Source organism: Pan paniscus, chromosome 6, assembly GCF_029289425.2.
Source record: "Pan paniscus chromosome 6, NHGRI_mPanPan1-v2.0_pri, whole genome shotgun sequence".
Lineage (NCBI taxonomy): Eukaryota > Metazoa > Chordata > Mammalia > Primates > Hominidae > Pan > Pan paniscus.
The window spans coordinates 102,041,907-102,055,882 of NC_073255.2; the positions used below are offsets into that span (position 1 = coordinate 102,041,907).

The 13,976-nt window shown below is 34.2% G+C and overlaps 1 protein-coding gene across 7 annotated transcripts in view; it reads right to left on the reverse strand.

Moving 5' to 3' along the window:
- SEMA3A (semaphorin 3A) overlaps nt 1-13,976 on the reverse strand; it is a 553,763-nt gene that overhangs the window by 224,006 nt on the left and 315,781 nt on the right. For 6 of the 7 annotated variants that reach the window (XM_034964343.3, XM_063606267.1, XM_063606269.1 and 3 more), the window contains one exon: nt 10,404-10,597. In XM_034964343.3, coding sequence (XP_034820234.1) covers nt 10,404-10,515 — 112 coding nt within the window. In that variant the 5' untranslated portion in view covers nt 10,516-10,597. Of the gene's footprint in view, nt 1-10,403; nt 10,598-11,071; nt 11,399-13,976 lie in introns of those variants that run through there. The other variant, XM_008976321.4, reaches the window with a different exon arrangement.

Here is a 13,976-nt window from a genome sequence, read left to right on the forward strand (position 1 = left end):
AGGAGATAGTTTTTCCCTACTTGACAGCTAAAGAGAAAGGCCAGTCAGATAAGTATTAATTTAGGTCTGATGAACCACAAATGGGCAAAGCAGACATTGATCTGCCTTGCTAAGTAATTTCACAGGCGTCAGAACGTTTTTTTTAAAAAAATCATTTAGTCTCATTTTGTTATGTTAGATCTTAAATAGTTGTCTGGAAGAAGGGCTTAAATGACAGAAAAGATGTCTGTATATTAGAATGTGCAAAGGAAACCGTAATCCTGTACTGACTAGGCACCTTGGGAAGTAAAAGAAGTCTGAGACTCTGTTGAACACGGGGATCATGTGGTGAAAGTAAGAAACTCTGTAGCTCTGGGCCAGTGTGGGAGAGCCTAGCTTGAGATTGATCTGCTAAAAACAAAAGGTTTCATTTTTGAGGGTTGGAAAGTTTTCCCATATCCCAAAACAAGAATTAACAGGATTTTGTTTTTGAAAGGATAGCATTAAATGAGATTTATTTGGAGAAGTCAAAAGATATAGACTGAAGTACTACCAGGTAAAAAGGTGGGGGTGTGGGTAGGGGGAGAAATCCTTTTTTTTTTTGCAATATATTTCAAACCTGGAAAGATAGAAGGCAATTATATTGGGGGAATCTGTGTGCTGATCAGACCCTGCACCCAGCATAACTTTCACTCTGGAGCTTGAAGAAACAGAATAGAAACATTACGTGCACGCCTTTAGAGGCAAGACAAGTACTAAGGTCCAGAGCCAATATAATGAGGAGGCTTAGTGGAAGGGTGGCAGAAAGGAGACTCTTGGTAACTTTTTAAAGTACCAGTGCCCAGAAGAGAGCAGAGAACTTGGTTAGACAGCAACATTGAACAATGGAACGTGCCCTGGGAAGGTCAACCACAAATGACAGATCACAGCCAATCATGAACTGCTTAAGACCTGACACAAAGCAAAGGGAGAGACTGTCTCTCAAGACCTGTGTCCAAATCCTTTATTCTTGTGCTCTAATAACTGGTGTTTTAATTTCAGTAATTCCCAATTAAATGTAAAAAAATTAGAAAAATAACGGTATATGACTTTTCTTGTACTTGAGTATTGTGGATATACACAACACACACATACTAAATATAAACCCATGAATTTATGTATTTCTTTATCTATATACAATTCTTCAAAGTACAAGGAATTATACCATTTTGAACAAAATTCCAGAAGTGACTTTTTTCTGTGTTGCCGGGTACCATGAACCTACAACGTTGTCTAATATATATTATCAAATGTTCCCAGACTTGTTGTGAAGACTTTATTCACAACTTGCTGTTGAATTAAAGAAATAATAAGGGGCTGGGTGTGGTGACTCATGCCTGTAATCCCAGCACTTTGGGAGGCCAAGGTGGGCAGGTCATCTGAGGTCAGGAGTTCGAGACCAGCCTGGACAACATGGTGAAACACCATCTCTACTAAAAAAATTTAAAAAATAAAAAAAATTAAAAATTAGCCAGGCATGGTGATACATGCCCATAATCCCAGCTACTCAGGAGTCTGAGGCAAGAGAATCACTTAAACCTGGGAGGTGGAGGTTACAGTGAGCAGAGATCATGCCATTGCACTCCAGCCTGGGTGACAAGAGAGAAACTCTGGCAGGAAAAAAAAAAAAAAGGAAAGAAATAATGAGTTCATTCTAAAAACATGAAGAAACCATCATTACAAATCATTTTATGTTATAGTTTTAAAAACTGATAATAAAAGTGTTTTCTACATCAGATAACCAAAATCAATGTCCTTTTCTTTTTTCCTTTGGTAAGAAATAACCCTGCTTCTGTATTTTGTAGATAAATTACAAAAAAGAAATAGAGAAGCCCAACTGACTGACCACTCTAGAAGGTCCTCACAAGTATGTGTCACTTGTCCCTCCTGATCTCACTGTCAGTCAAATATAGACAACCACGTATCAACTCTACTCTATGAAGTTCCTAGCCTGCTATGCTGCAGCTCTAAGTCATACAAATTATTCTAAATATATTGCTGTTTTCCTAAAAAGAAAATCAAATCCAAAGAAATAGTTTCTCATACAGTAGTCACCACTCTTCTCTACTTTTACCTTCTCATATTTGTCCTATCATTCAAGGCCCACCTTCTTTGTGTCCTATTTTAAAAAGCCACCCTAAAATCTTTAGGTAGATGTGATATCACCTTTCTCAAAAATTCTACAATATTCACTTTATTTATCCAAGAATCTATTCATAAAGAAATCTGACAGATGAGTTATGTGGCTTTATGTGTCTATTTTATACATAGAACGCAAGTAAGAAATAGTTAATAATGGTGCTTTTGTAAATAAAGTTTGCAGAACTTATGAAAACGTATTTTCATTTAAGCTAGTTCTTAAGGGATAATAACAACGGAACAGCATTTATTCTCTTGAAATTCAAATTTGAAGGTTAAAACAAAACAAAATTTCTGACCCATATTATGAAGATTCATAAGCACTTTGACAGCTTGATTTGACCTCAGGTGTAAACAACTTTGTTTTAGCTATGCCCAAATACATTTCTAAGAGTTTGGATTACACAATCATTTTTCAATACCACTTAATAACTATGATTTGTACATAATAACAGTGCTGCTAGTAGTTGTCCCATTGTCCTTTCCTGGCAATATTTCTACCATGTCACAATAACTACATATTTAAAAAAAAAAAGAATTTTCCAACAAACATTGTAAGTTCATTTTATTCTAAATACCAGTCTATAGATCTATATATAAGTGGCCTAAGGAAATTAGCCTACTATCCTCTCCCACCCTCTCAATCAGTATCTTAAACAAAGAATTCAACATATATTTTTCATGTTCACACTTTAGCAAAAATTCCCACGGTATTTCCTATCACATCTACTCTCTTGAGTAAGTCTGAGGATGGAAGTGGATCATACTCTGAGGCTGTGGAACTCAAGGGCAAGGGAAGAAAAAGGATGACTTGGAGATGTAGCTTAGGGAGCAATGAGCAAGTGTTGCTCTTGACAAGTGTAGGAGGGGAAGCAAGAAAGGCTCTGAACTGCTAAATCTCAGCAAGCTGTCAGAGAGCCAAGTCTGGATTCTCCTAAAAGTATGGACAATGAAAAAGAACCAATTGAAATTACTCAAGGATTACACTTACAACTTCATTTGGTAGAACTGATATGATCTTCACAAACATTCAGATACAATAAGACTGAGAATGGGATACTTTCACTTATCTTTAGCTACTACTTGGTTTTAGAGTAGAAACCTCACTTTCTTTTCTGGCTGTATATACTGTGACCTGATAAGAGGACAAGGAAAATCTGGGTTTTTGTCCAAAGGAATGCAATAATTCCTCAGCCTGGTTCCTGATTCCTGGAGCCTTCCAACATATTTATTGTATGTTTCCTATCTCTTAGCTGCAGACTAACAAATATGACCTGGATATTTTCTGATTCAGTTCTGGAATAGGTGTGGTTCAGAAGGAGATACTGTTTATGGAGATAGTATTACTCTCACAATCCTTTGTGCACTCTTAAATGCCTTGACTGATATCTTCCTGCCCTAGCACCTAACACTAAACTCACTTTCTCTACTATATATTATAATGCACAATTCATTTATAATGAATTGATTTATTGTAAATGTTCATTCTTATTATTTCCAAAAATAATTTTGTTTTATTGACAGGCATATTATTTGTTAATTTTTAAAAGGTGTGCCAAATAAAGCACAAAATCATTCAACAATGAATAATTCTGTGCTAGCCATTGAGAATATAAAGATGAAAAATACTACATACCCAGCCTTAAGAAACTCAGAATCTGGCACAAGATGATTCACATAAGCAGTTTCACAGACTAAATGAGTCAATTGACAAATTCAATAGAATGAAACTTCATTTGGCTTGCTGATGAAGACTCCAGTGGGTCATGTTATATTTTATCTAAAGACATGTTTATGATTGCTGCAACGCTTTAAGTTGCTCTAAGTTTTGGTCAACATAGTTTCCCACGCCACATTTCTCCAAGCAAGGGAAACCTGGAAATGCAGGTTTAATGACTCATTCAGGAGATGACAAGATTCCTTAAAATGTGTGGTTCCTTTAAATTTTACCCTAAGCTTGTAAAAACTACCAAGACCAAACTATTCTTCATATTTATCAACAGAATTTTATTTTTGCTTATCTTCATTCCCCAATTCAAGTATAAATTGTATATTTTCTTATCCTGGGTTTGACAGACTCCAGCTTTGTTACTGTTTGGAAATAGTGTGTGGATTGCCTATTTATACTGATGTTTATGTCTTGGCAATAGTGGGAGATAGTAGCTGGAGACATTCATACTTATTTGTGTCAGACAGAATTTATTGATTCTTCTATATGTTTAATTAAGATAACAATGTTAAAGAACCTACAGATTAAAAGGAGTCAGTCTTTTAAAAATATACCAAATGCCATTTTCTTAACATTATTTTACCTTTTCAACTACCTACTCTCCAACTATAAATGGTTGTAATAATGTGCCACAGGCAGGCTACTTCATTCTTGGTAAGCACACATCATATAATATGTGATATTTAATATATACAGGCACATGAATCTCTGCTTCCATCATTCTAATTGTTTAGTACCATTGTTTCATTCACTATTTTGTTTTACATTTTACAGATTAATTTCACATATCAAGCCTTATTTAAGTTGAAATGTATGTATTTGCTTTTTACTTATAAATATTTAGTTTTTCAGGATCAAAATATACCAATAAATGCATGCAAAGAGCACATCAATATCTTTAGCAAATTTCATTTTAAGTAATTCTTCTGTTTTGTGAATGTTAAATTTCATGACTATTATGCCAATTTTTCCAAACTTGGTCTGCACACCTTATTCTGTGCATATTTACCCTAGTAGCCTGCCCATTTCCAAATTAATGAAAGAGCTGTCACAAATTGCTAGTGCCACCTATTAGTGGAAGCATAGAACTGCAAATCATGATAATTCCTTTATATAGTGCATTAGAAATCATGAGGGGTAAAAGTCATCCCAAGAATCACACTTGTTCTAATGTATGTTTACAACTGTTGGTCTTTTTAAAATAAACCTTCACTACATGTGTAAAACTTATTTCAATACTGTCATGAGTTTTGGAGATTTTACCTCTATAACTTTGTAGCAATGAATTATTTATCACATATTACTTTTTCATAAAGGTTTGACAAGAGCAATGTCTTAGTTGATTAATATGTAACTCTGTAATATCATGACTTTGTAAATAGAAGTTGTTGGATAATGATCAATTCAAAATTTATATCACTATTAGTCATTTTGGAAGATTTTGTAAAAATCAGATTAAACATTATTCAAAATAATCCTGACTTTAGATTTTGAAATTCTTCAAAAGTTGTGAAGGTGTGGTATTTTGACTTTTGGAGCTATGATACAAAGGTGTGTCACTGGAGTTAAAATGAGAAAAATTGGGATAATTTAAAATACACAATTTCTTACAGGCAACTTAAAATTCATGATAACTTTAAAATGCAAGTTTCTTAAAATGCAAACCTGAAAACATGATAGAAAATTTAATGCCCTATACAATTATGTATTCACATTAAGCATAATAGCCTCCATAACAACAATTTAACATTAATTTTTATTACTAGGAACATATGCAATCATATTAATTAACTCTAATTAAACGTATTCCTGAAAGATCCATGAAATACATTAAATCTTTACTATAGAATTTAGGTATAATTGACCCCAAATTATAATACATGATTTATATAATAATTTAAATCAGAAAATAAAGGAAAATTAGATATCACAGATCAATATATCTGTTTAGTTTGCTAATATTTTAGTAAACTATGTATTTCATGTCACTGACAATAGTAGAACTCTAGAAATCATTCACATGAAGAGAAAAAAACCCTAAAAAGTTAGAATTGGGAAAATTATCTATTCAGTATTCATATTTATTTAAGTTGTTAGTGACTGAATATCATTATTAAAGCTGGTGAGTTAGAGGCTTACATGAATTTGTTTTGTGGTCTCAGTTATTTTCTTGATTGCTAAAGTCTACACTGTATAAATTCTTTCAAAGGTCAATCTGGTTGGCAGCTTTAAGCAGAGAATCCACAAATTGGAGATTTTTACAAGCCCTCATCTGATCTGACCAGCATTGAATCACAAGATGTGTGACTGAGTGTTTTTATTTTATGTTCATTTTACATTATTTGCCAGGGTATACTTGTTGAATAGATGAATAAAAAGTTCTAGTTTTCAGTGTGTTTGAATTCAAGATTTCAGCATCAAAACATGATTTATAAGGTTAATAGAATTTGAGAAGAAAAGGTCATCCAAAGTCCTGGTGACAAATATACAGTGAGTATTTGAGAAAAGTCATTGCAAATAATTGATAACTTCTTTGCTCTATGCATGTGTGTATGTATGTGTGTGAGTGTGTGGGTGTGTCTTCCCCCCACAACTCCCACATATGTTTCCTAAAAACATTCCATTTTAGCTGTGAGCAGATTTTTAGGGTAAGACTAGCCCTATCTTATACTATTATGTGAATGTTCAAGACATCCATGAAAACTTTTCATGGGACACAAAAGATAACACCCACTCTATTATTTATATATATATATGTATATATATAATATATATACACACACACGTATATATAATTTAAAATATCAATGTCATTTTAAACCAACAATTTATGAAGAATTGTATTGTGATTCAGAACTTGTAGATTGCTGAGGTTATTTTCACAATTATAAAATGAAGTTATTTTCTGAATTATAAAATTATAAAATGAAGTTACATTTCCTATGTATTGAAATATATGGTATATGTATACCTATGTGTACACATAAATGTATTGGTATACACACACACACACACACACACACACACAAATACTGCTCTGGTGAAAGTAAAGAAAATCTTAAAGGAAAGACAAAAAGTTTAATTATAAAATCATTCATATTAATTAATTTTTGAACTAATTGTAATTTATTGAACAAAAGGTAAAGAACTTTTGCAAATTTTACCTCAGAAATTTTAACTAAATAAAATGATCTTCTCTTGTCACACATATACATATGAGAATTTTTATTTAATTGATAACCTCATTCTTATAATAATACCTTGACTCTGAAAAAAAAAAAAACAACTTTAGAAAATAGAAACAAGAAAGCTTTCAGAATGCCTACCACTTTTTAAAGTGCTATTTACTAAGTCCTTCCTATGAAGTTAAGGTTAAAATCATTGATTTAACCTTTGGATTCACAGGATCACCATCACATTGAGACTTGCATGTGTCTTTGATTTCTACCAAAACTGAAGCACATAGTGTCCTGGAATAGCCCCTTACATTGGATGATGGAACATTTGTCATTTGTTTAAAACCCAAACCCTAATTATTTTCTTGTGATTCATGCAGGTTTTTCTGAAGACTTCATTGTATCACATATCCCAAATGGAAGATTATATGATTTTCCTGTATTTCATGAGAAAAGTGAAATTTGACTAGTTTTGTAGAAGAAATAAACATTTATGCATGGACCACTTTTTAAAAGAAGGATTTTACCATTTAGCTATATTACATATATTTAAAGAAGACAAAAGTATTTCTGAGTAAATGTTTCTTAAGGATAATTTCTATGTAACTGCTGAGATTTACAGAGTTCTCACATTTTCTTCCCCCATAAGGATTCTAAATCAAATTGGTTCAGAGGAAAAGCCAGCATACCCCATTTTTCTAATATTATCACTTCTCCAGATGGTCCTGAACACATCTATTCAATTCCTTTTTCCTAGAAAGTAAAGAGGTATCTTATTAGATATGTACACCCGCTACAAAGGCCACTTTCCTGTTTTTACTTCTTTTTAACATATCAAGTCTCTTTCATTTCCTACCAGGCAAAAATGATAAGTAGAAAGTAAGCACAGTGATTGCCTGAAACTTCATCTTGGCAACCTGAGCAATGAGAGAGTTAATGGTGGATCTTTGAAAACAAGTGACCATGGGAAATTAAGGTTGGCAGGGATTTAACTCTTCATGAATCATGCTGGAATATTTTTAAGGGCAAAGCAGTGGATGTTTTAACTGTGTTTGACATCTAATTAAGGAGAAACAAGAAGTAGCTTTAAAAAAATCTCTATTGTACTTTAGAAACAAAGTACTGGCAATTGGCTACCACATACTTGCTTTGGCCAAACAAACGTACATGTAGAGACAAAAAGGTAATGACAGATTAATAAAATAACAGAAAAAAATTTCCTCAGACCATTCCTTTTATTCTTCTTCCTGTTGTTCATTTCACAGTTTATTTTACCAAATTATTAAGCTCTAGGTGTATCAATGGAATTGTTATGTAGCTGTAAAGCAGTTTTTTACTTAAAGGAAAGCAGAATAATTCTAATGGATGCCACCACTAAAACAAGGCTTATAAAGACAATATCAAATATATACACCTTGCTAATCTATACTGCTTGCTTCATCAGATAGGTTTAAGGCATATGTGTACAACACAGGATATTCAAATTAAATGTAATCTTTTTAATGTACAGAAAGAACAAGTGCTTCCTCTATCATGGAGAGTAACCTATTATCATGGAAATAAAATTCTCGCAAAATAAAAAAGTTTAATTCCCTATTTTTATTTTATTTTAAAATGAATTTAGCACTTAGATATATTCAAACCTAGCAGATTTTTAAAATATATTTCATGATTTTAAACTTGTTAAACTAAAAGTATTACAAATAGCCAGTCACATCCTTGAGAACTAAAGTTGCACGTAAAACTTATAGGGAACATACACTCGGATAAAGTGGACCATCAACTTAGACTTATTTGATGTCACCTTGTCAAGGAGTGAAAACAGAAAGCAAAACTGATAAAAACACAGAAACCATAATATCATATACTATGGAAATAATTTAAAGACAGTTACTAAATTAATTAAATAATGCTATATGATTTTTTAAAACTTACATAAGTACAATTGCACTTCTGTTTGTTGATGTTTAAGTCTCTATTCCCAACTTGATACTCAGGAAAACATTACACCAAAAAGTAAATAGATATTCTTATTCAATGCATTTTATTTAACGAGCACTAAGTCCAAAGAAACACATTACTAGGTGTTTAATTTTCTAATTCAAAGTGTGAAAATTACATCTCTCTTCTGATTTGAGATCCTCATTCACACTACGGCATTCAGAAAAAGATGTTCCCCATCATATGAGAATTAAAGAATATGTTTTGTGGCATAAGAGCAAGGTACAGTAGACAGACATCTCTACAAATACATTCAATAATTTTTATTTTAACTTATAGGCTAAAAAATAAGCTTAATTAGAGCTTCTCACTGCTCCACCCCCAATTTTAGAAATCCGAGAATCATAAGAAATCAACACCTTAGGGAGTAAAACTACTTGAGTTAAAGCAGTTTAATCTTCAACTCCATTTTAATAATACCTGAGTTATAGAAAGATTTACTGCCACTAAATGTATGTACATCATTTTGGGATCTACTTTAGCATTACTTTACACATCATCTATCTATAAGACCTATCTAAGCAAATGTAGAACAAACATAAAAAATCCTCAATAAAAATAAGCACATACATTAAATTGTAACCAAATAAAGCATTAGTGATAAAGCTCTTTTTTCTCTCTTTAATTTATAATTTTCAAAAGAGAAGTTTACACAACTACCTATGCAAGTAGACAGTAATATGTCTGCAGTTCTCACTGAAGTACATATAGAATTAAATAACATAATATTTCAAAGACTTTAGCTTTACACAATTAGCCAAATACAGTCTTTTGTACAATCATAAGGCACTGTGGAAAAACTAGTCTGTTCCATCCAGTTTATGTTCTCTTGGCAAACCATGATCTACTGCTTATGTTAAGCATCTGATTGTCAGATTTGAACAAACTGAATATTCATGATGACGATTAACCATTTCATGTCTAAAACTAAGAAAATGCAATTCATCATAGTAATTATAGGTAAGGCATGCACATCTACAAAGAGACCATTTTTGCATTTCTATTTTTAAGAAAATATTTTAATAGAATTAAAGTCGGAAAAATTAACAGGCATAAGATAGGATAATAAGATATACAGATCAGCGTGTACCAGGCATACAGCTCTTTTCAGCAAATGTGATTAAATGTTCTTTGTTTGCATTTAAATTGTCATATATCAAACAGAAGACATGCTTTTTACAAAAAGCGTTTAAAGCATCTCAGAAAGATACACATAATCACGTCGGTTTACCAGGTTAAACTAAAGGTTTGATGATTTGGGGTTGGGAGGGAGTTCAAGGAATTAAGGGGGGGGGGCGGTTATTACAAAGCTAACCAAATAAAAGAAAAATAAGATTTACCTTTGTAGGATAATTTCAGCCTTGGCACATTGTTCTTCCCATTCTGATAGTTTGCTCTTGCTGTAAGTAATACTCCCCAGAAAAGACAGACAATCCTAGTTAACCAGCCCATGCTGCAGACGCTGTAGGTCCCTTTGCTGCTTTAGTCTTCCTTCCTGTATTGTGCGGCCAGAGAAGTTCAAACAATCTGGAAACTGGAGGTAACAGGTGATTTAGGTCAGTTTCATTCATAAATGCAGACAATCAAGACCTCATGGCAACACTAACACCTCTTCTTCTGTAACAGTCACTGAAGCACAGAAACTTCAAACCCTCCAAAAAGAAAAAAAAAAAAATTCCGAGCCAGGCACCGGATAATGAGGCACAACTGTTGTGTGGAAAGAAAAAAAAAAAAAAATTAACAAGGTCTGCTGCAGTGGTGCTTAAGAAGCAGTTCCTTTTATCTAAGCTCCTCTGATAGCCGGTGGCAGTCTCTAATCCTGCTCCCTGCTTCATTCGGCTCCGGGGAAGCAGAATGAAAGGGAAACAGAGAGAGAGAGAGAGAGAGAGAGAGAGAGAGAGAGAGAGAGAGAGAGAGAGAGAGAAACCGTGAGCAGCGCGGACTTTTCCTGTACGCATGTAGGGGGAGATGACACAAGATCCCACAGACAGGTTTCCCCAACACTCACTAGACTGGCTGACAATGGGAGAACAGGCGAGCTCAATCCACTCCCCTTCCCTCCTGTCACACAACACATGCAAAAAACATCTCGTAGAGATTAGAGCCGGGAGCAGAACCCTCCGGCGTGCCTGTGAAAGGCATGTAGCTATAAATTTACTTCCCAAGGCAAGCGTGGTTTTATAGCCATTTTTGGGTGCAATTTTGATTTTAAAAATCTGAATTCTGCTACCTACAAAATTTACAATTCATGCTCATTATACAATCCTGCTGAACTTGTGCATTGTATGTGTGCGTGTGTGTGTGTGTGTGTGTGTGTGTGTGTGTGTCTATATATCCTCATCAATACAACTTTAACCACTGAAGGTTTTAAAGCCTTGTTAGAGATCATTCCCTCCTCCCAACAAACCCCCTGGGCTCAACCACCCCCTTCCTCTGTCCCACTGCATTTTCAGGGAAGAAATTCCTACTAAAGCCCATTCCAACAATCAGTTCAAGACAAATATAGGTCCTTTGAGAATTATAAATTACAACGGGGGATTCTCAAAAGGATACTCAGAATTTAAAAACGTCTATGGTTTTCCAGCTTCTGGAATGCTCTGGCTAACATTTTCAATGCATCACATCTCATTAATTAAAGACACTTCCCTAGTTTTGGTTTAAAGGGCAGCGGAAGATGACAAAGTTCAAAAAAGTCCCTGCTGAGTGTCAAGGAGTAACATGAAAAGAATATCTCTGTGTCTTCATGAGCTGCTGAAGGGTTACTAAATTTTCTGTGGGACGTATAGGCATGTATTCAGGCAGTCATATGAACACCATTAGTTCCTTCTGAAACAAGTAGTTGGCTGTGGCCTCTCAATTTTCTCTCTTATTTTTCATTCAGTTTTCCTCAAAGCTGATATTTTTACAAGAATCTTTAGGGGATGTATAAAAAAGTTAACAGGACAGAACTTTCTCTCCTTTATTCCCCAAATGATTCTGCCCTACCCCCTCCTACCACCACTCCCCACCCCCCACCTCCAGAACAGCACTTGGAATCCAGAGACTCAACTTCAATAGTATGGAAACTTCTTGGCTGAAGGGAGAGAGTGAGTCTCACAATTAAAAACATAAACACCTACTGAAAGTGGCTTAGTATTCTTAAGAAATGATCTAAGCATTGTCACTACAGCTTTCATTACTTAATGTCCACAGACCAATAGAGAAAGCACAGCGCTCGCTCCCGCTCTCTCTCTCTCTCTCTGTCTCTCCCTCTCTGCCATTGGATGTGTGGCTTGTGTGAATGTAGGTGGAGAAGGAGGAAGAGGAGGATTTAAAGAGGGGGAGAATGGGGAAAAGGGAGTAGGAATTCTCTCTCTACTTCACTAGATTGACTCATCAAACAGATCTTATTGTATTTGTCAGTTTCCGCAAGCCTATTGATCAGCCAGTATTGTTAAGAAAATAAAATCCAAAAATAATGTTGATTTTACTGATTCCCACACTTGTTATACTAGGCACTTTCACGCTCTAGGCAATGGATTAAGGCTACAAATGACAAGAGGCTTGTCTGTCTTCCATGGATTACTCTCTATAGACATTCATTCTGCAGAGGAATTCATGTCGCTTTGGGATTATTTCAAGGATTGGACTAATGAATTATCCTATTGAAATCTCACATATAATTAGTTTAAATGCTTTAAGTAGTTTTACCATTTTCATTAGTATATATTTTATATGTCTTAAAATATATTTATATTTTTACTCTTGTTTTCTAGAAGAGAAAGTTTTTGTCAAAACTAAACAGGATAATAAAATTTATAAGTGTGTCCATTTCACCTGTGTAATGTCTAATCCTAAAACATTTTTATATGCTCCAAATAAAACAAAAGGCTGTAAGTAAATTTAGATAAAAGAGGGTCAAAAATGGCTCCATGGGGGAAGAAAAACATAAAATCTGGATTTTGAACCACAAAATCAGGACAAAGTTATTTCATTTCATAAAATGAATAATTTAAATTAATGTTGACACATGGAAGTTGGTAGCACAGACACCTCCATATACACACAATTTTTTATAAACTATGATATGATTATTTATATTTGATATTTTTCTTATCCTCCAAATTATTTATGATCTTCCTGTTTTTCCAGATGTTTAAAAGTTTCATAGGTTTGCATTTATATTTGCTTTTCTGCAGATTTTTTATTTAAGAAATGTAAAAATAGTGTATTCTTCAGGCAAACTAACTGTCCTAGACTGATTAAATTATAAAATACTAGAAATGTCTGGCCATACACAGATAATTCAAATGTTAAATAAAAAATGAAAGAAGAAAGTAAATGCCTGAAAAATACTCACAAAAGCATTTGGAATATTATATTTCTACTGCCTTCTCATTCGACTTTGCTCAGAGTTGAATAAAATTGTTTAACTTTTTTTTTCTTAATATCCCCAAATACCTGAGGATAATCAAACTTCAACTTATTTCTCAACTAAAGTAGAAGCAAGGTATGGGTGGACCTGGATGGGCGGTGTCAGAATCTATCGGAATCTGGCTGCATGTGTACAATGCAGATTTTAATCCACTCCTCCAAAGATCACTCTTTTTTTTTTTTTTTTTTTTTTTTTTTTTTTTTTGAGACGGAGTCTCGCTCCGTCCCCCAGGCTGGAGTGCAGTGGCGCGATCTCGGCTTACTGCAACCTCCGCCTCCCAGGTTCAAGTAATTCTCCCGTCTCAGCCTCCCGAGTAGCTGGGACTACAGGCACACGCCGCCACGCCTAGCTAATTTTTTGTATTTTAGTAGAGACGGAGTTTCACCGTGTTGCCCAGGCTGTTCTCAAACTCCTGAACTCAGGCAATCCGCCGGCCTCGGCCTCCCATAGTGGTAGGATTACAGGCGTGAGCCCCCGAGCCCGGCCAGATCACTCCTTA